The sequence below is a fragment of the Macrotis lagotis genome, chromosome 4, assembly GCF_037893015.1.
Source record: "Macrotis lagotis isolate mMagLag1 chromosome 4, bilby.v1.9.chrom.fasta, whole genome shotgun sequence".
NCBI classification, from domain to species: Eukaryota; Metazoa; Chordata; class Mammalia; order Peramelemorphia; family Peramelidae; genus Macrotis; species Macrotis lagotis.
This window is the reverse complement of record NC_133661.1, coordinates 176,074,673-176,098,342: the sequence shown is the minus strand read 5'-3', so window position 1 is coordinate 176,098,342 and position 23,670 is coordinate 176,074,673. Positions and strand designations below refer to the sequence as shown.

General features: G+C 34.6%; 1 protein-coding gene across 1 annotated transcript in view; it reads right to left on the bottom strand.

Moving 5' to 3' along the window:
• FBN1 (fibrillin 1) overlaps positions 1–23,670 on the bottom strand; it is a 306,997-nt gene that overhangs the window by 243,738 nt on the left and 39,589 nt on the right. Inside the window, exons 2-5 of the mRNA XM_074234744.1 lie at positions 22,270–22,352; positions 19,787–19,885; positions 6,685–6,780; positions 3,512–3,607 (exon numbers count right to left, since the gene is read on the bottom strand). Of these exons, the coding sequence (XP_074090845.1) occupies positions 3,512–3,607; positions 6,685–6,780; positions 19,787–19,885; positions 22,270–22,352 (374 nt within the window). The remainder of the gene's footprint in view (positions 1–3,511; positions 3,608–6,684; positions 6,781–19,786; positions 19,886–22,269; positions 22,353–23,670) is intronic.

The following is a 23,670-nucleotide window of genomic DNA, read 5'->3' as shown; positions in this document are numbered from 1 at the left end:
ACACTACCATTAAGAGGGACTGGGAAAGGCTCCCTCTGGAAGGCAAGCTTTTAGCTGAGACTTGAAGGGAAGGAAGGAGGAAGGGAGCAAATATTTATTAAGTGCCTACTATACAGACCATACACTGTTCTGGATGCTTCACAGATAAGGTCTTCTTGTATCATCCTATGTATCATCTATGAGGAAGGTGCTATCATGACTCCCATTTTACAAATAAACTAAGGCAAACAGAGGTTAAATGATTTATCGAGGGGCATATCTGAGGCTGAATTTGAATTCAGGTCATCCTAACTCCAGGTCTGTTGCTCTATCAACTTTAAGGGAACCTACAGAAGCTAAGACATGAAGATGAAGAGGGAAAGAATTTGAGCTATGGGAAAAAGACAGTGAAAATGCTTCGAGTAGTGTAAGCCTATCAATCTTGAAACTGTTGGGTAGCCCACTGATGCCCGCTAAAACTCACTGAGTTGGCTCCACTCATTCTGGAAGGTATTCTCCAAAAGGGGCTACTACCATATCTTTATCGCTCAAAAATCCCTTTCTCAAGGTCCAAGGCTCACTCTAACATGGTAGACATATACTCCTACTGCTTGCCACTGAAGTTTCTGAAGTACTTTCCATTTACATAAAATCATGGGCCAAGACCCCATTAACTCTTTTTTTAAAAATTTTATTTATTTAAGGAGATAGGGTTAAGTGACTTTCCCAAGGTCACGTAGCTAGGCCATTATTAAGTGTCTGAGGTTGGATTTGAACTCAGATCCTCCTGACTCCAAGGCCAGTTCCCTATCCACTACAACACCCCCTCCCAGATGCCCCCCATTAATTTTTAAACAAAGAACATTTATTGAACAAAATCAGACTTTTGCTTTATGTTTTTACAAGAATGATATTATTTACTTAAAAGAAGGCAAAAGCAGAGATAATGAAAATATAGTCTACTTCATAATCTGAATCACATTCTCCCACTAAATCATGAAGGGTCCATAAGGAAGAGTGAACACACACTTACAGGCACATAACCAAAGGGTACATGATGAGTTCAGAAACCCATATGTCCAGGACAACTCATAAATCTGCCCTATTGATCTAGATAAGTTTAGTGCCTTCAGATTCCTTATAAGGAATAATCTCTACCATACAAAGTCATTTCTCTTCTGCTTTTATTTTAGGTTTGGGGTTTTGTTTTGGGGGGTTTTTTTGCAAGGCAAATGGGGTTAAGTGGCTTGCCCAAGGCCACACAGCTAGGTAATTATTAAGTGTCTGAGGCCAGATTTGAACTCAGGTACTCCTGACTCCAGGGCCAGTGTTCTACCTACTATGCCAACTGGCCACCCTCTTCTGCTTTTTTTTGAGCAAATGAAGAATAAACTCTTAACTTAGTCTTTAAAAGGGTGCTGAAAAAATATTATGTTCTTTCAGTGACAAATAGACCTTTTAAACAAAGAACAACCTAGTTTCTTAGATCTGCAAGTAGCAGGATGCTTTGCCTCATCAGATCCAAGCATCATCTTATTCATGCAAAGCCTATCACCTTGCTTCACTTTTTCTTTCTCCAACTGAAAGTGAATAGAAAAAAATTCATATATACCTGAGAGGTTTCCTCTCTATCAAGTTATTGATGGAAATAAAGAGCACTATGTCTGAACAGTCCTTCACACAGCAACAGAATTCAAATTCTTCCCCAGTGAGCTTTCAGAAGATGCCCTAGCATTTTCCAGTCCATCAGCAAAGTATTACCTCTCTTTCAAATCAGCAGATGATCATCAAAGTAACTGAAGAATCAGCTACCTCAGCTACAAGCCTTCCGTCTTTATCCCCAATTCCTTCTAACTCTTCCCATGCTCAGTTGATATTCCTGTTTATTCTATCTTTTATTTTAGCTTCTTTCCAAAGTCTTTCCTCTGATTTTCTTATATTTCCATATTCAAATCGGAGCTTCCTGGTTATCAATGATTCATTTTTATTTAATGTGCTAAAACTCAAAAAATTCTACCTTTCTAACAAGTATGAATTTAATAGCTTCTATGTAATCTTTCCCATAATTCTCAGTAATTTGATTCATAATTTCTCACTTAAAAACTTCAGTGTGCTAAAAAATAATCACTTGCAAATGATCTGATTGACTACAATAACTTATAGTCATGTTATCTCAATATAGGCTGTATTTAAGCATTGATTCTAAGAATATTTATATCTTGTTCTCAGAAACCAGAAAGTGTCTCTCAATATTTAATCTAAAAAACTATATTTCTTCCTAAGTGGATTTTGTTTTCAGTTTTCTTTAAACTATTATTATTTCTTTTCCCCTTTCAATTATTAAACTTCTCATACAAAAGAAGCAGTACCTTCTATCTGTCATAAATGAAACAAGACGAAAGATGGACCTTGTTCTTGGAAGTACTCCTTGAAGAATCAAAGAAAGGCATTAGCACAATGGTTTTGTTATATACCTAGAGGCTTCATGAAATATCAGGGAATATTTGGTCAGAAATGGTAAATATTGAGGAAAAAAAAACATCCTGAATAAATTGTAACTTAAATACTAATAGCAGTTACTAGAAACTACATGACAGAGAAATTCTATGAAGAACTTAATCAGACCTTTCAAATAAAATCAACACAATATCTAACTTGGTGGTTTCAACGTAAAGACATAAAAAAGGTAAAAAAAAAAAAATGGGGAAGAAAAAATGGTCCAGAAATGAGAGAGGCCAGAGAATTGTAATACTATACAGAAGTCTTTAGTCTAAATATTAGGAATTCTTTCTTAAAAAAATAAAAGAACTAGTAGGCATTGGACATAATGAGCATCAAACGACAATATAAAGAATAAAACTCTTACATTTTAAAAGTTAGGAAAAGACTTCTTATTAACAGAGGAATAATTCTAGGAGTCAGCAGTATGTCCATGAACTGACTTGTCAGAGTTGATATCTTAATTTCTAATTTACAAAAAGAACAAAAATGAGAAAAACATATGGTACACAATTAAAATTATTTGATCTAAATTTAAACTACTGAAAATTAAAAATGATACCTGGACAATAGAAAAGACTTCAACATTGACTATATTAATTTTATCCAGAAACTTAACACATGTAAATTAATTTTATAAGGAGATAAAAAGACCTCAATATTGACTATATTAATTTTACCCAGAAATTTAACCCATATAAATTAATTTTTAGAAGGAGATGAAAAGAGCCCAGAAAATACCTTAGAAAAATTTGTATATCACAAAGAAAGGCATGTCTTGCCAAAGACAACACTGTTAGAACATAAGTTTAACTATAAAATCTTAGTAAGACAGGTAATACAAGAACAGTATCAAATAATAAAACCAAGAGGAGCAATGATTCCAAGAGAAGCTAACACCAAAAAGAAGCCTCAAAAATTAATTTGAAAGAATTCATAAAAGCTCAAGAAGTAATCTTGTAGCCAAAATAATTGCCCCACATAAGACTTTTGTCCCCATTATATTTCTAAATAAAGAATAAGAAATCTTTACCTCTTTCACACTGGGGTCCTGTGAAGCCATATGTACAAGCACAGCGATTGGGTGCCACACATCTCCCTCCATTAAGGCAACCACTCTCACAGACAGCTATAATGCAGGGAAGAAAAAGAAAAAGAAAAAAAAAGCTAAACATTAGTTGCCATCAAAATGTCAGTCTTAAGAACTATTGAAAGACAAAAATAATAAAACTATACAACCAATGTTCCTGATAAATTTATTTTTAAACATTTATTTTGTAGTTAAAGTCGTTCAATTGATAATGCTGCAATAAAATTCTATATACAAAGTTAATTGACATACAATGGGTCTCTTCCTCCCTGGCAATGCTTTCAGGAATTAATTAAAAACAGTAGGTATGCAATAGTTCTTTTTTTGTAATGGGTGTGTTTCTGAAAGCTGCATGAAAATAAACAGAATAATTTTCCTTGTAAACAGAATAATTTTATTATTTATATTACTCTTTTTTGTTTTGTTTTTGCAAATTGGTTAAGTGACTTACCCAAGGTCACACAACTAGGTAATTATTAAGTGTCTGAGGCTGGATTTGTACTCAGATCATCCTTACTCCAGGGCCAGTGCTCTATCCACTATGCCACCTAACTGCCCCTAGATGACTCTTAAGATAAGTTTTTACAGAAAGAAGAGAATTTCTTACAGAAAATAAATCTGTCCATTTCCTGCTAGGTATAGTATTTGAGAAGACATTCAAAATACCTTAATGGATCTGCATTCTCATCAATTTGACTATGTGCTCTGATAATGCAGATAAAAACCCAACTGAGCCTACCCACCTTGTGGCTACTATTCTCCAAGCCATCCAAAAAGTATGAACATGGAAGGGAAAAAACTCTCATAGGTTATGCCAGAATACAAATTTTGACAAGTTACTATGTTGGAAAGGCTTTGAGAGTAATTCTGGAAATTGTTCATTAATCAACATGGATAAATACAGAGAAACTCATCCCCAGTAGGTAGCTATCAGGAGATGATTTTTTTCCCTTGGCTATGGCTATTTAAGAAGATATATAGGACATTAAATCACATAACTAAATTAACTCAATACTTTTTCCAATAAAACATTAGCATTCATTAATACAACTGACTTAAAGGATTTATAATTTCATAAATGTGAACATCAATTCAGAGCAAAACTTCTTTACAATTTAAGAATTATTGAGGGCAATGGATAAAAATAAAATCATTCCCACCTCAACCCAATGGAGTTGGACTGATCCTCAGATAACATTCTGCATTTTTCTGTGAAGCCCTAATCAGAGAAGTACACACTACCCCAATATTGGTGATTCACGGTGAGAAGAAAAAAGCTTCAACTTGCTGGGAGAACTTTTTTTTTAATAAAAAAAAAAGAAACGTGCTATTTGCTTTAAACATCTCTTCCCTCAGCAAAGATTTCTATAGCTGCATCTTTCACTAACTGACCTCTTTTTATCATAAGGAGCATTGAAAGGATTTAATAAATGCTTTTTTCACTCTACTAAATTTAATATTAAGTGCTGACTGTATGCTGAGCACTACAAATACAAAAGTGAGAGTGAGGGCTTTCAAAGAGTTTATACTGTACTGGCTTAGAGTAGGGCAAACATAAAGGGGAATTCTTTAAAAAGATATAATATAGTTTTAAGCTTGAGTAGCTTAAATTAAAATTTAATTAAATATTAAAATTAGATTAAATTAAACTCTGTTGCTTAAAGTTTCACTAAGACCTTTGGGAACCCCAAATTTACTTTCTTCAAAGACTTTCTATGGGACTTTGAGAATGACACATTTCCATGGGTCTCACTTTTCTCCTCTAAAAGGAGTTAGACTAAACTTTAGGAGATGAACTAAATGATATTTAAGTTTTTTCTAGTTCCTAAGAATAAGATTTTTCACTTTCTATGAACCTGACAAAACTGCAAACCAGATTTCTTGTGGCTGCTCATTTCAGCAATAGCAAGAGAGTGTTTCCAACTGTGGATACTGGTAGGATGCTCCTTCCCTAAGATGAGACAGAGATTCAAACTGCCTGTTGAATTGCCTGCCTCCTTAGCAAGCAAGACAGCCAGCACAGAGAGGAAAGTTCTAAAGACCAAAGTCTAAATAACATGTAAGAGAGTTTAGAAAAGCAATCCTTGGAAAGAAGAGTGTACTCAAGAACAACAAAACCAGGGAGGAGTCTACTCCAAAGAATACAGCCACTGATGACTTAAAGATGTAATTTAAATGCTCTTAAAAGTGTATACATATATCAAAAGTATACTAAGTGAAGTTGACTTGTAGTTCACATCCCATCTTCAAATTAATGAATAATGAATCCAAAAAATGAACTAAGAAATGCTAGTTCATCCCAGAAGTTACCCAGATAAATACAGCTAAAGATTATATAAGGAGTCTGTAATTTAAGGGCTTAATAATTTAATATGACCTGAATTTTAACAAGGAAGCTAGAAAACAATTCATAGATACATATAACTTAAGACCTAGCAAAGACCTTGAAGGTCATCTAATTTTTTTTTTTTTTTGCAAAGCAAATGGGGTTAAGTGGCTTGCCCAAGGCCACACAGCTAAGTAATTATTAAGTGTCTGAGACCGGATTTGAACCCGGGTACTCCTGACTCCAGGGCCGATGCGAAGAACATCTAATTAATCTAACAACGCATTTTACAAATGAAGAAACTGAAACCCATTGAAGTTAAGGGTAATTCAATCAGTCCTGACTTTCTTCAAGTTTCAGTTAAAATTTCAGCTTCTATGAGAAGCCTTTACCAGTCTCTCTTAAAGCTAGTTCCTTTCCTCTGTGATTATCTGCAATTTATCTTATATGTAGATTGTTTGTGCATGGCTATTTGCATGTGACCTCCTTGAGAACAGGGATTCCTTTTGTATCCTCCAGTTATTATTACCATAATTTCTGGCACATAGCAGGCACTCAATAAATGCTTATTGACTAATTTACTGACTTTCCAAGGACCAGGAAGAAAGTCAATGACCAAGCTACAATTAGAATCCTAGTTGCCTTTTGTTTTTACAACGTCCAAGGGTTTTTACAAACACTTTCCAAACCATCAGAGCTCATCTTATTGACACAGATACATATCCAAATACTACTTAGAAAGTAGATTGTTACAATATGAACTTAATCACACAAATGTAAAGTTACTTACGTTGTCCACAATGTGTTCCTGTGTATCCCTTCTGGCACAAACAATGATCATCACTACAGCTACCTCCATTCATACACCGGATGTTACAGTGTTGAACTTTAAAAAAAACACAATAGTATTTATTCACAACTTAATTAAATGCTCTGGGTAGCTCATTAAAGATTAAAGATGTATAGTAAATTAACTTTTTAAGAAGAAAAGAGTATCTGTCAGTATTCATAGGCTTATTACAATCAGTAGAAGATTAAAAATGATAAATACAGTTGAACATGATTCATATTCTACCAATAAGGTATGGCTTTCACATTTCACATAGGATGCATTCTTATCTGTTGGGAATAGTTTTTTAAAAGAGGACATTAAATATCTAGTGCCTAAGAATAAAGACTTAGGATCAACATTCAATCACAGGAAGATCTCAGTAGTGCCTCTGATACTTACTGATTTCCCTACCTAATGAAGGCTAACTCGACCCCAAGATGTCATTCCTGAAAAACAGATCATAGGTAGTAATGAAAAACTACATCTTGAGCAGCCGGAAGGCTAGGGCTAATTTTTTTAAAATAGTCCTCTACCAGTTAAGTGGTTCACAGAACACTATGATATCAGCAAATGAACTAAAGGGCAATGAAGAAATACAAGGTATGAATGAGTAAATATGCTGTAACAACAATAATGATGACTTGTATGAGAGAACTGATGGAAAAGATATGACTTACTAAATAATAATGATAATGATATTTGTCCCTTTGTCCTCAAAGAAGACTATGACATCAGGGAAGATGATGCCCTGACAAGCATATGAATTGAATTTGAGTAAGGGGCTGCAATGCTAAATCACCAGCTTCACTTTCTTCCCTGGAACCATCTGGGTCCAGTGGTCACTATGAATCAGGACCACTGGAGATGGCCTTGGATGCGAGGTAGTCAGGGTTAAGTAACTTGTCTCAGATTCCATAGCTAATAACCAGATATGAATCAGTTTGACAAGAGATGGCCCTGGATGTGAGGCAATTGGGTTTAAATGACTTGTTCAAGATCATTCAGTTAGTAAGTGTCAAATGTCTGAGGCTGGATTCGAACACCTGTCCTCCTGACTCCAAGGCCAGTGCTCTATCCACTTCGTCACCTAGCTGCCCACAATAATAAAATAGCTAACATGTATACAGCTTTTACTATGTTCTAGATTCTGCTAAGTGTCTACAATTATTATCTTATTTGATCCTCACAACAGCCCTGGAAGGTAAGTATTATTATTATCCTCATTTTACAGATGAGGAAACTGAAGCTGAGGAAGGTTAAATAACTATCCATAGCTGGTAAGTGTCTAATGCCAGACTTGAACTCAAGTCTTCCTGTCTACAGGTTCAGTACTTAGTCCACTGTACCACCTGCCTCCCCTAAGTTTTCTACTTAGAAACTAGATACTACTTAGAAGAGGTTCACAAAGGGAGGCAGGTCAGACATTTAGCAAGTCTGAGAAACAGCAGTTGGCTGGTCAAAGTGTGGTACTGACAGTCATGAAATGATCCAATAGAAAGTCTCCAACTTATTATGTGGCAGATCTTCTAGGCTGGATTTTTATATTAAAGACAACCAGGGCAGCTAGGTGGCACAATGGATAGAGAACCAGCCCTAGAGTCAGGAGGACCTGAGTTCAAACTTGACCTCAGACACTTAATAATTACCTAGCTGTGTGACCTTGGGCAAGTTACTTAACTCCATTGCCTTGCAAAAACAAAAACAGACAAAAGAAAAACCCCAACCAAAACCCAAATGCAATACAGAGAGACAGCAATCCCACAAATGAGAAAGCATGAATAGGTTGTGACCTTCAACAGTGATGGAAGCACTCATATCAATAAGATGGCAGACCCATCAAAGAATTCATGAAAAAAAATCAGTTAAAAGCTTTAGATTCAAATAGATACTTGATTGAAAACTGAATAGAAAATCCAAGAGGCTTTGGAGAAATCAAAGAGAAATAGGAATGGTTTTAATGAAAAGAGTGCTTGTTTAATAACAGCATCAATCAGTGCTCAAAGCTAATTCCTTTTCCAAATCTTTAGACTGAAGTGTAGCAGGCAGCACACTGGATTTGAAAAAAAAAAAGAAGCAACTGTTTTCAGATCCCATCATTGCCACCTTCCAACTAATTTGATCATAAGTAGATCATTTAATTTCCCTGATACTCATCTTTTTCATCTATGAAAGGGAAATACTATGCATAGCACCTACTTCTCAATACCATTGTGATAATAAAAAAAAGATAATTTAGGTAAACTGCTCACAAACCTTAGAGGTTAACATAAATGTAAGTTATTTTTAATGATCCTGTTTCTCCCTACTCCCCACAAATTTGTTATAAGGAAATAAGTTATAGACACTTAAATATATATATATATAATTAATATTTTTGTATTATTGTATCATGAAGACTACTCATCTATATATGTATATATAATATGTATGTATATGCATGTATATATATGTATATATACATATATATACATCCCAAAAATTGCAAGAAGAGTGACAAGTAGCCTGGACATATGTAAGCCTTATATTATAAAGAACTAGAGTAAAAAAGGTATTATAAAATATCATGAGAGAAAAGAACATGGAGAAGAGCATAAAACAGTAGAAAAGATTATATACTTAGAAGTCCCAGGATCTAAGTTTGAATTCTCATGCTGCTATTTATTTTGCTATATTATACTATCTATGTAAACTCAGGCAAGTTATTCCCCTACCCTCCAATCTGAGACTGTGTTCTCATCTGCAAATGCTGGAATGGACAGCCAAAGTCCCTTCCAGTTCTAGCTATGATTCTATGAATGACTTCTGCCTTTCAAGTAGGACCCTAAACAAATACTTTGGAGGAAGATATAATTCTGGAACATCAAGCTAATATCTGGTACTTCTATAACCTCAGAAAGCATTAACAGTTTGAATGAATAAGAAATTCCAGAAAAGAAGTCTTACCAGGGGTGGGATATCTTTGGTAATATCAGATAAATGGTAGGGTTGTCTGAAGAAAGCTAACTACTGAGAGACATTTCACTTAACTTTATAGACTCCTTTGTCCCAAGAGACATAAAGTTTTTATAAGGCAGGACAATCTTCACTTGGACCCTTAATTGTGAAGATTAGCCTGTTGGATCCTGTCATTAGATCAGCATTACAAACTTTTGACCACATTATATTTAGCAATTATGATATAGGAAAATTTGGAATTTTGCTCAGTCATACCACAAGTCAATAATAATGATTTTCAGGATAATGTTAGTGATTGAGTAGAAAGAGCCAGTTTTGGGGGTCAAAACCAGAATTTGGTACTTACTACTTTGGGTAAACCAAATCTACCTGGACTTCAGTTTCCTTATTTACAAAATGAAATTGTCTCTGAGGTAACTTCCAACTAAACTCTTCAATTCATTTTTCCTGAGTGCTAGTTAACAAGATAACTTCTTTTTTTAAAAAATCAAAGAACTTGGGGTTTTCTCCCTATTCACCAAACTGGGTTAATTCCAAAGATAAGGGAACAAATTGGCATAAAAATATCCTCATAAGATTTACAGCAGGAAGGGAGACACATACTAAACTGGGAGGTATCCAATGAATCTGGTCAGGTGCAAAGAGAACTGGTGTCATGCCAGGCCTTCTCTCAGAAAGAAAAAAAGGTCTAAACATTTATTCCTATTTTTCAATATCACTGAAAAAATATTAGTGTCAAATCTGATGGGTTTTATCCAATCATTAAGCTTCTTGACCTCTTGGTAGCATGTAACAGCCACCTTCTCCTCCAGGATATTCTCTTTTCTCCAGGTTTTCTGACACTGGTTCTTCTGTACATCTCTCTTTTATCATGTGACTGTTTCTTCTCTGTCTCTGTGACTAGATATCATTCAATTCCATTCTACTCTCAAATATGGTATTCCCCAAAGCTCTTTCCTGGTTCCCCTTTTCTTCTCTCTCTCTCTCTCTCTCTCTCTCTCTCTCTCTCTCTCTCTCTCTCTCTCTCTCTCTCTCTCCTATCTTCGTGGTCTCTTTAACCTCCTTGAATTTCATTTTCATCTCTCTGTAAATAAGCTCACACATTTATATATCCAACCCCAGATTCTCTCCTGAATTCTACTCCTAGGTTGCTAATTTCCTACTAGACATTTCTATCTAGATGTCCCAGAGATATCTCAAACCTAATAGGTCCAAAACAGAATTCATTTTTTTTACTCAAATCCACCCTTCTTCCTAATTTCCCCCTCTTTTGCCAGATGGCACACAATTCTTTAAATCTTTCAGAGTTGTTATCTAGGAATTATCTTCCACTCCTCATTATCCTTTATTCCCCCTTTTCATATTATAATATAACCAAACTAGTTCTCCTTCTACTCTTCAAATCTGGCATTCTCTGTGTCCCTTCTCTATGTCTCTGCACTGATTGGCCCCTCTTCCCCACTTTATGCCTATAATGTGCTCCCTCCCCAACTCTGCCTTATATAAGCCCTCACTTCACTTCCTTTAAGATACAACTCAAGAATCACATTCAAATCAACTTCTTTTATTCCCCAAACTACTACTGTCTTCTCACTCTAACTACACTTAGTGAATCTTTTTTTAAAGATTTTATTTATTTTGAGTTTTACAATCTTCCCCCTACTCTTACTTCCCTCTCCCTACCCCCACAGAAGGCAATTTGCCAGTCTTTACATTGTTTCCATGGTATTCATTGACCCAAATTGAAGGTGATGAGATAGAAATCATATCCTTAAGGAAGAAGCATAAAGTATAAGAGATAGCAAGATCAGACAATAAGATATCAGTTTTTTCCCTAAATTGAAGGTAATAGTCCTTGGTCTTTGTTCAAACTCCACAATTATTTCTCTGGATACTTATGGTATTCTTCATTCAAGATAGCCCCAAATTGTCCCTGATTGTTGGACTGATAGAATGAGCAAGTCCATCAATGTTGATCATTACCCCCATGTTGCTGTTACGGTGTGCAATGTTTTCCTGATTCTGTTCATCTTGCTCAGCTTCATACACTTAGTGAATCTTAATAAATAGTTGACTGACTTCATATATTTAGAGATAGGTTATCTCTCTCTATGTATAATGTAACATGCTTGAAAGTAAGGACTACTTTATTCTTTTATTTCCAGACCCTTGCCTAATATCTGACAGATAGTAAGAACTTAAATGCTTGCTGAATAATTGATTGACATAGAAGAGTGAGGGGGAGGGTTGTCAAGAAAAGATTATAAGCTTTAAGAGAGAACATATAAACCAGTTCAATGACTCCTCAAGGAAATGCATATCCCTAGCATGAAAACAGCTGAGCAAATAACAAAAAACTTAAGAAATGAACTACCATCTTAAATTCTGAAGATTATTGAGTTGGTTTTAAAAGCATTGGCTTTGGAGTCAGGAGTACCTGGGTTCAGATCCAACTTCAGACACTTAATAATTACCTAGCCATGTGGCCTTGGGCAAGCCACTTAACCCCATTGCCTTGAAAAATCTAAATAATAATAATAATAATAAAATAAAATAATCTACCTATTGCTGTATTTTAATTTCATTAACTAATACTATTTGAGATTGAAGTCAAAGATTGTATTGAAATCCACAGTCTAAGAACTCTTGAGTTGCAGCATGTGTGTGGATATGATCTTAACTCATAAAAGGAGCTATTGAATCAGTTTGTACCTCAGTTTCTCCATATATAAAGTAAATTACTAATTCCCTTTTTTCCATAACACTTTTATAGAACTCAAACCCCCTGGGAAAGTAATATAAGCATATTATTAAATTTAGGCTGCTAAGATTATATTAAAATTCCTCAACCTAAAACTACCTTGTAACTACAAAAATGTGTACAAGTATACAAGACTAATGATTTGGTGAAAAGGTTGGACATTCTCCTAAGTAGGTCAGGAAAAGGTGTATAGTTACTTTAAATTTGTAGTTAAACTTAGTTTCATACAATCTTAGAAAAACAGAGGGGATTAGGAAAAGCATAGGAAATGATGTCATCTGTCAAGCAGCATAGGAACTTAAAACCACAAACTGATTTCAATTAAAGTAAGTCATGCCAAGAGCTAATTTCCATTCCCACATGAGCACCAAAGCCATTTAACTACTTTGAGATAAAAAGGCTAACAGTAGTTAAATAGTGATTTTTACATTATTTGTTCAAGTTGAGGACAGAATAGATTCATTCTCTTGTTCTTGAGAATAAGTTACCTTTAAATGTAATTCTAGCTTACAAAAGAAGCTTCCATGATATTTTTACTTCTTTTGTAGAAAAAATACTGCTTTATCCTCTTAAAAAATAAAACTACTCTCTAAGTCTTATGTGACATGAAGTAACTATTATTCCAATGATCCATACAAATCAATGAACTATGTCCCCTGGCACCATAAAGCAAGTTCACCAATACAGTATAGAATCTTAGTTACCCACTTTGTTACATGTACAATTTCAACTGAAGGTTTTGGACTGGCTTCAAGACTTGGAACTCTAGAAAGCCAACATTTCAATTTTAATGTTTTCTCTTGTTTAACAAAGAGTGAGGTCTCTTTGGCTTTTTCATGAAGGAGCAAAGAAGCTATAACAGACAATGTAGAAAGTGGGCAACCAGGTTCCTGGTAGAAGTAGGAAACAGTTAAAAAGAATGCATGTGTGATTTGATTTCATTTTGGACCCACTCCTGCACTTGATCCACACCCTAAATTTACACTGATTTGAACAAGAGTTCCAGATGCAGAGCAATTATAGAACCAGGCCCTAAGTCTGTCGAAACAGCTGACCTAAAATTAATACCCTAAAACATGGGCTGAGTTTGGATTCATATATAAGGATTCTATTTACTTCACTGGAACCTCCATATACTCCAAGTCAGAATACATCCCTAAACTCGACTCATATTAAGGTTTTGCCAGAAACTGAAAATGCCAAGAAATTCAAAGTTAGCAATCAAAACTTCAGTATGTACAGACAGCCTCCAATTTATAAATGTGTTGTGTTCCAAAAGTTCATTTGTAAGTCAGTTGTTTGGAGCCTGAAACGCCTTAGGGGGTGGAGGACTAGGTGAGAAACAAGCAGGGTTTGTGGCAATGACGAGAAAGGGAAGAATGGATGCTGTTAGGTAGGGCAACATCAGGAGGGAGACTGCCTTATTAGTAGTAATGGATGTCTTAAGTGGCCAATTCATGAGATTGTTGCTGTTCAGTCATTTCAATTGTATCTGACTCTTTGATGACCCCATTTAGGGATTTCTTGGCAAAGATACTGGAATGGTTTGCCATTTCTTTCTCCAGCTCATTTTACAGATGAGGAAACTGAGGCAAAGAGGGTTAAGTAAATTGCCCAGGGTCACATGTAGTTGATTTAATCCATGAGAAATCAAGTCCAAAGAAGACAGACTATGGAAAGTGCTGTGACAAGTAATCTAAAAGGACTTTAAAGTAATATAATTCAGATTATTGTTGCCTATACAGGAGGTAGTCAATTTGTTGCAATCCAAATGGAGTTCTGTATTCATTCAGGAAGACTGAAGTCAATGTCACAAGGGAAAACAATGCCTCAATAAGAAAAGAAGAAAATTTCTTTAGGTACAATTCTTAATTAACTTAAAACTATTAGGCTTAAGGAGAAGCTCCCTCTACCAATATGCAATTCAGTTGTTGTTGTTGTTGTTGTTATTACCCTCTCTACAACTTAATCTTAAAGAGTTGCTAAGAGAAATGAGAGTGACTTGCCAAGGATACACAGTCAGAATGTGTCAGAAGCACAATTTAAATCTGAATCTTTCAGTTTTCAAGGCCAGATCTCCAGTTACTACATCATGTTCCTACTCTGAATAAAAGGCTTAAGGAGAACAAAGTTAAAAAGGATCGAGCCAACTAAGGGAAGAAAAGAAATGCAAGGGTACTATTTGTGTGTCTGTAGTTCAAGTAAGGCCTTTCTTTGGGCTACATCAAACCTGGAATCATTCTAAGGACCCAAGACCTGCCATTAGCTTGGCAGGCACAGAGCTGGTTAAAGGAACATTAGGAGCAATTTGCAAATAAGCATGTGTGTTCCTGGTATGTTGAGTTTAACGTAAGCCTGAGGAAAACCACAGACAGACAAATTAAACAGTTAGACTAAGTTACTACATGGCTCCACTGAACACCTGAGACAACAGGGGCAGAAGTCACTATAGGATAAAAACCATTTTCATTTGGACAACATTTTGGGGGGACCAAATGAGAGAAGACAAATTCCATTTAAGATGAATTCATATGTGCTATACAAGGCATCTTTAAAAAAAAAGAAAAAACAAAAGTGGAAAGGGCCCAGAGAGATGGACAATTTAAATGACCTTGAGGAGGAAAAGTCTTATTTATTCATGAGGATAGAATTTTAAAATGTGGACTCCCCAGTCTGCCTTCATCCAAGACTGAGAAGGGGTTATCCTACCCATTCCTTTCTGCCAATCTAAACCCTGCAGGCTCAGATCAAGACTGACCTTCTCTATAAAGCTTTTCCTGATTAACCCCAGCCCACAAGGAACTCCCTAAACTCCAGATTCCCTAAATTTTCACCACACTATCTTCCACTTACAAGTATAATATTACTCTCCATTTGCCTCAAGGGTAGGAACCACATCTTCTACTCTTATTTAAATCTTCATGGTTCCTGGCATGGTACTGAGAATGAGAAGTACTCAAAGGATTTATTGATTTAAATCCAATCAAACTGAAAGTGATAAAAGTTCATAAAATGGTGGAACATGAGGACAGGATAAAAAGAGACTTGGCAAAGTCCAGAATATTAAGAGATATTCCTTGAAACCCAGAAAAGGTATTAGCACTAATAAAAGGAGGCATGGTTTTATGTAACTTGTTGTGGTATTTGTTTATCCTCTGGAGGTGGTAAAGGCTGAAAATATAAATAAATTCAGGAAGAGTTTGGATGAATTCATGGCTTTCAGAACCTAAATATGACCTACAGAATCTCCCAAGTGAATCTTTCCCTAATTCACAACTATCCTCTATGTACCAAAAACAGTGGCTACTTTTGCTGTTACTATTAATAATCTATCTTCTAGTGCCTATAAGTCTTTTGCCTCAGTATGAGGCTTTCATTTTATATCATTTTTTTAAAATATCAGGTCTCTAGATAAGCTTGACTCTTAACTGATTCACCAGAACTTAATGAGATCTCTTCCTAATGGGAAGCCTCATTGACATGAGAACAGAATTATTGTTAGTTAAGTACTTTTAAGTTCCTTCTCTGAGCATCTATATAAAAATCTTCCTTTCCCAAGACTCCACTTCTCAGCTGTCTCTAGGCTGTCTGCTGGGATTGGATCTGTTCTACAATAATCCTTAAAACCATATTAACTGGCCTCCCTGACTCTTGAATTCTTCCACTCTTAATACTTTGAGGAATAACATGATTTCATCAGTGCTAGTACTCCTTTCCTGTAGGTAGATCACCCATGACCCATACATTTTCATCCTATGGATTAGTCATATTTTTCCATAAATACTCTATGAAAGTTATCCTTAGCATTATGGGAATCTTTTTATTCTCTTCTATCTTGGGGACTACCAGAGTACCACCCAAACTAGCTATCTGTTTTGTCTCATTTTGTCTCATGTTGCTATTTCTTCAATTCATATATATCTTTGATGGTTTATTCAATATTACTCATTAAAAAGTTTTGCACATAGCTTTCTGTTTTTATATCACATCTATTTTCAGATACTCTCACACCCATAAAGGAGCCTTCCTTGTAACAAAGAAATCAGTTAAGTAAAACCAACCAACAGAGGAATTAAGACTAATATTCCCAACATCTCTCAGAGCCTACTCTTTCTCTCTACTCACAAAGGTACCATCTTAGTTCAGGTACCCATCGCCTCTTACCTACATTATTGCAACATTCTCTTAATTGACCTCCCAGCCTTAAGTCTCTCACCACTCCAGTCCATCTCTTATACACTGCTGTCAAAGTGATTTTCCTTAAACACAGATCTAACCATGTGACTCGACTCCTCAACTAATTCCAGTGGCTTCCTATTGCATTGAGAGAAAAAAATTCCTGTTTTGCTTTTAAAGCCCTAACCCCAACCTATCTTTCCAGCTTCTTGTGCATTATTTTCTCTCTAACATTCTGCAATCAACATTCTGGCCTTCTCTGTCTTCCTCAGTCATAACACTTCACCCCCTGTCTCCATGAGACTGCTGCCATTCTCCATATCTTTATACTTATGCTGTATATGTTGTATAAATACTTCTTGTCTCCCCCAATTAGAATGTAAAGTCACTGGGACTGGAAATTACCTCATTCTTCATACCTAAATCCCCAATAAATAATTACTAATTGATTGATTCATAGTTCTACAAAGAATATCATTGTGACATATTATAGCCTGCTTATGCCTACAATTCATCTATTGAGTTTTCTGTAATTTTTCATTTCTTTGATATAGTTTGTTTTATTATCCCTTGCCATATGGAATAATAAAGAAAATATCAGATGGTAAAAGGAGACTGACTTTTAAGCAGGTAATGAATCAGAACATATTATTCACAAATATTGTATACAGTACAATACACTGGATAGCTGTCTCCTCCCAGGTGAGATTCTACTTCCATTTATAATTAGCTGTAACTGGTCTCTAGGTTTTTCTGTGTAAAGATATCTCAGTGGCACAATGCATAGAATGTTAGATTTGGAATCAGAAAGACCCAAGTTCAAATCCTACCTCAGACAGTTATTAGCTGTAAGACCCTGGACAAGAACTCTAAAATTAGAATTTCCTCAATTGCAAAACAGGTATTATAAGAGCACCAATTCGCAAATTTGTTATGAGGATCAAATAACTAACACCTTTAAATATGTTAGCTATTTTTATTTTAATTAGACTGAAGTTCTAATTGCAGAAAGCGATGTCTATCTATGTTAGTTACTCATCAATATAAATGGTCTCCACAAATTTGTCTGCATATTTCTAGAAAACATACTGTAAATGGAATCATAATTCCCAAAAGGAACAATGCTATTATTAGGGACCGCGTTTCTCACTAACACCTCAATATCAAAAAAATTATGGCCATAGCATATTGAAATGTCAAAAAGCAAAGAAATAATTTTATGATATATAAAAATTAAGCCACATGGTAAATATATAAAAATAACATGTATAATAATTTAAAATGTTCCAAGTCCTAGAAAATGAACATACTGTATTAATTGATTACATTTTTTGTATATTGAAGATCATTGTAAAACACATTAATATAAGTGTGTGAATAATAAATGTGACCTTTCTAAAACTAACAGGCCAATCACATTCATAATACATTTAATAATTTTTAATTAACTTTTTTATCTTCCTAGCATTCATAAAGATATCCCAAATCTCTTAAAAAAAGATGTTTAGAAGGGGCAGCTAGGTGATACAATGGATAGAGCACCAGCCCTGGAGTCAAGAGGACCTGAGTTCAAATCCAGCCCCAAACATTTAATAATTACCTAGCTTTGTGACCTTGAGCAAGTCACTTAACCCCATTGCCTTGTCAAAAAAAAGTTACCAAAAAAATGTCTAGGAAAGCTTGAATTGGGTACATACTAAATATCCAATAAATATTTGTCAAATGAATGAAAGTTATCTTTTACTCTTAATAAGTTTTCTTATAGCAGAGACATTCAAAATCATTCCACTGATATTCAAGTAAAATTATGTTAGAATCATTCTTTCTAAAAATAAATCTTTATAAAAAGCAAGAAGTATCGAAATTTAAGGCATCCAAATAGCACAGGGGAGCTTTAAAAGTAAACTGCAACATAATACTAGAGAATCATATGGGACATGTGCTTTAAAGGGATACCAATAGAAAAATGTATAACTTAAAGAAAAGTGATCCATATCTATTCATATCTTCCCATATGAATATTTATGCAGTGTCAGAAGTTTAGAGCAAGGGTTAGAAAACTATGTATCAGCTGTTTTTATATGGCCCTTAAGTTAAAAATGGATTTTACATTTTAAAATGAAGTTTTATTATAATTAGAAATGGAAAAGTCATTTTTAGGTTGAAGGCAGAATGAACTCGGAGGGCAGAAGGATGAAGCAGCAGATTTTGGTTCTCCAGCTATAATTTGCCAAACTCCTGTCCTACTCTGAGTAAACATCTCCTTTACCAGGTGAACCCCTGTGGAGGATTTAAGAAAAGGGATATAAATATAAAGAGTCACATAAGGTAAGAAGGTATGGATGAATTGTGTCCTCTTGGAGGACATATCCACATCAGTGAGATTACACACTCATCAAGAAATTTATTTGAAGGACTCACCTAGACTTCAGTTGTGATAGTTTGGAGAAAAGAAATCTATCCTCATTTCCTTTCTCTTTCCAAAACAAGTAACATCAAGGGTTATTTTAAAATTTAAAAAAAAAATCCCTAAAAGGCAACCCATGGGGTGAGTATACCAGAGAAAAAGGGCAATTATTGTCCTTTCCTTGTTGCTAGCAGAAGGAAGAAGGCAAATATGTTTAACTATAAATTCCCTGTCTTTTCCCAGCATCAGCTAGGAAGTAATCTCCTTCTCACTATGTTACTTTCCCATCACCCTGCTTTAAGAAACCTAGAGAAAGCAGGCAAAAGGAAAAAGTATGCATGATGGTGGTGTTCACATGCAACCAAAAATTGAGTGGAGAGACAGGAAAAAAAAAAAGGCTGTATTGTCTAGCACTTCCCTGCAAATTATCCAAAGAATTGCTTAAATTATTACCTATTTTAGATTCCTACTATGAATTGGTGTCTTTATTGTCTCTAAATACATTTTATTATCTTTAAATAGTCTGATCTTGGACCTTAGTCTCCCAGTGGGGAATGCCTTATACACTTATGCCAAAAGTGTGAGTCAGGATAGATTAAAAAAACAGTTTCAAAGTATAAAGAAAAACAGAAAAACTGACTGTTCAAATGAGAGAAAAAATAAAGCAGGTAAATGAAAAGTCAAAAGCTAATAATATTAGGCCACATAAAGGAATTATTGTATCATTTTATAGCATATCCTAGCAAGTGCATAATACTTACTTGATCTTGAGCCACAGGAAGGAGATATCTGTCCAGTTGGACAAGTACACATGTTTGGTCTTGAACAAAATCCATCTCCACAGGAATGCCGACAAATTGCTGCAAAAAAGCCAATGGTTTATTAGCAAATTAATTTAAAGCATTGTAGACACAACAGAGACTATTTAGTAGAATTGGTGCTTGGTTAGATCTATCACTTTCTAGCTATATGACCTTGAGCAAGTCTCAACCCTTCTGAGCCTCAATTTCCCCAAAGATATTAGATGAGATCATTTCTAAGGTTTTTCTCCAACACTCCAATTCTCTTCTCTACACTACAGCTTTTCCCCTGAGATCCCTTGACAATGATGGAGATTCTTGGAATAGACTGTGACAAAGATTGAACCCTATGGGTAGGCAATAGTAATGAGGAAACTATTCATCTTGTAGAAATAATTAACTTTTTTGAGCTCCCAATAGATCTTTTATTTCTTTCTGTGACATAAATCATTTGCTTGTGCCTCAATATAATAAATTCACCTTCAAAATGAATAAAAATAAACAAGACTAATTCCATCACTATGCTAGAGAATATCTGCCACACCAATGATTCTCTTCATAAAACCCCAAACAGTTTGATAGGAAGAAACTCAGGGGAAAATGGGGCTCAAATAACATTCTCAATGGAAAATTCATAAAAATTCAAGAGGCACACACACAGTAGACATTAGAATTATGATGACTGCATAATTAGAATATGATAATAATTATGACAATAAGTGATTATAGACAAGCCTAAAATATTTAATTTTTTAGGTTTTTGCAAGGCAAATGGGGTTAAGTGGCTTGCCCAAGGCCACACAGCTAGGTAATTATTAAGTGTCTGAGACCGGATTTGAACCCAGGTACTCCTGACTCCAGGGCCAGTGCTTTATCCATTACGCCACCTAGCCGCCCCTAAAATACTTATTCAAACACAAATCAAAGGACTTGTATCAATATGATACAAGCTATTTTGCATATTGAAATTTGTTTGAGCTTATCAAATGAAAAAATTATTTTCATTATAACCAAAAATTCTGAGAGGTATTTAACTCTTTTATGCCACTAGGTTCAATTTATTAAGTTTTTTTTTTCCATTTGTAACTTAATGTCTTGCTCTTAAAATTTAATCATAATGATAAGTAACATGAAGACACAACTAGAACTAGATCAGGAATTCTTAACCTTTTTAGATCATGAACCTCTTTGAAAGTCAAATAAAGTCTACTGACATCATCTTAGAACAATGATTTTTAGACAATTGAAGGAAATGCTAAATTTTAGTTAGAGTTTAGTGAAGATAAAGATGTATTTTTTTCCTATCAATGTTCACAGATCCCCTGAAATCTATACATAGTATGCCTTCAGGATTTGTGGAGCTAAGGTTAAAAATTCCTGAATTAAATGAAGTCTTAGGTTTCTTCCAGCTCTAAAATTCCATGATTCATAACTATATATAGTTTATAACTATACAGTTATATAGGTTTCTCATTTTAAATGCTATTTTAAAAAAAGAATTGTGGCCAACTTGGAAATATTCCATGACTCCTCAATCAATGGAGTCATTAGTCCTATTGGCATTATCCCTCATTCTTCTCACTGTATTTGCCTGATTACTGCTTTACTTTCACTACATTAATGTGATTCATTCCCTCAGCTCCATGAGCAAACATACAGTTATAACTTAAGGGAATTCTATAAGCTAGTAATCAGAAAAAAAAATTCAGGAAGGATTCTAAGAGAAACAACAGTGGTATTTTTTCCCCAAAAAGTGCCTACAATCAACTTTTACAGGCATATGAAGCATATGCAACTATTATGCAACTATACCCATCGATCTTCTTTTTTCCTTTATGCCCCCTGAAAAATCCTAAAAGTAAAGACAAAAGACAAAATTAAGCTACATTCAAAGGCAGATCTAAACCTGTGAAGCGTGTGTATGTGTGTGTGTGTGTGTGTTTGTGTGTGTGCAAGAGAGAGAAAAGTGGGAGGAAGAGAGTGGGGGAGAGAGGGAAGGAGAGATTGGGAAAGAGTGGAAGAGAATAGGAGAGAGTGGGAGTGAGAGAAAGCAGGAAAAAGAGAGCAGAGAGAGAGAGAGAGAGAGAGAGAGAAAACTGGGTTCTTCTATCTGGCATTATGGTGAAGCCTATGAAGCTCTTCTCTGAATAAAATTTTTAAATGCACCAAATAAAATTTAAAGTATTAAAAAGGAAACCAAATATACTGTAATACTATTATCAACATATTTTTAAAGAATAAGTTAATGGATTCTAGGTTAAGAACACTTTCTTGAGGTTAGAAAGTTTTACTTCATTTCCTAAATTGGAATCAAATTCTACCTATAGAAGACTACAGTCAGTACATTAATGCCATTAGGTTGAGTTGTAACAAACACTAGAAACAATGTATATCAATACAATAATACCTGGAAAATATGAATGAAAATTGTGACATGAACTTACGGACAATGCACTGATTTCCACCAGGTAAGGTTTTCCATCCAGGGCAGCAGTATGCATTGTAACGTGATCCACACACATTTGGTCTAAAACAAAAAACACATAAATTTCATACTTTCATTGGGGGGGAAAAAGAGATTAACAAACTAAATGAGAAAATCATTTTGCTATAGGATACAGGAAACAAATTTGGAGAAATAGGTCCTGTTTTGGTAGTTTAGGATATTTTAATGATCCCTTTGGGAATGCTCTTACAGTGATGATTAATATAAACTATGCATGCAATCTGTCAATAAAATGAAAATAAGTGAAGCAATATGAAGTATGTGAAATTATATCAGCATGTGAGGAACTCAGACAGTAGATCCATATGAATCTAATTTAAGAAATAAACCATCTATAGTATATAGGGAAGGAAACCTACTGTATTGAGGATCCTTTCTTTGAAGTATGATATATTTTTTTCCCTATGGCCCAGTCTCTAAATGTTACAACATTCTTACTTTTACCAGAAATACAGGAATTCAAACTATGACATTACTCAATAAAATAAAAACCAAAACATGTAAATATTTCTTAGCAAAAGTTTAGAAAGGCAATTGTGACAGGCTTTAAAGGAAAACAACAGAAATATAAAGTCTAGATCACTTAGGAATATTTTTGCAAACTAACAATTCAGCCAGAGTTCTTGGTGACAAGGCCCTAGCTCATAGCCTAGGAGGAAAAAATCCAAATGCTTTTTTTTTTCAAAAATTTATGGAAACAAATGGTCAAAATCAAGCTGTGTCTAAATTGGAAAAAATAAAAAATTTTTCTTAAAAATATAGCAATAGGTACAGATAAAGGTCACATATACACAATGGGAAACTTCCATTTTATTTTCTAACATCCTGAGGTTCCAAATATTGATATTGGTTGCAAAAGTTCAAGAGATGATTTGAATGGCCAAACTTTTTACAATTATTCCCAGACTGGCTGGTGGAAACACTTACAAAAATTCTTGATGAGAGAGGACAAATATTTTAAACTAGTTTCAGAGGTAAAATTCACTTTTGATAAAGAAGCATCCACACAAATTTGTTGGCATTTTTGTTGTTTTTATGGTTTCTTACTAGAACAAGCATTTGGCAATATAAATTCACATAACCTTCTCTGAATCATATTCCATTTTACTGGGTGGATATCTTTCTTTAGTCACATTACATTAGTTACACTAGGGTTTAAACCTACCCTTCTAAAACTTCTGCCAGGTGGTCAAATATTAAAGAGAATGGATATAAATACAATAATTTAAGTATTTTTTACTCCACAGCTCTTAATACAATGGGATAGATACCATAAATAACTAGTTGATATATTTGAAAGGGAGGATACAATTGAAAGTCAGCAAGTATTCAAACTCAG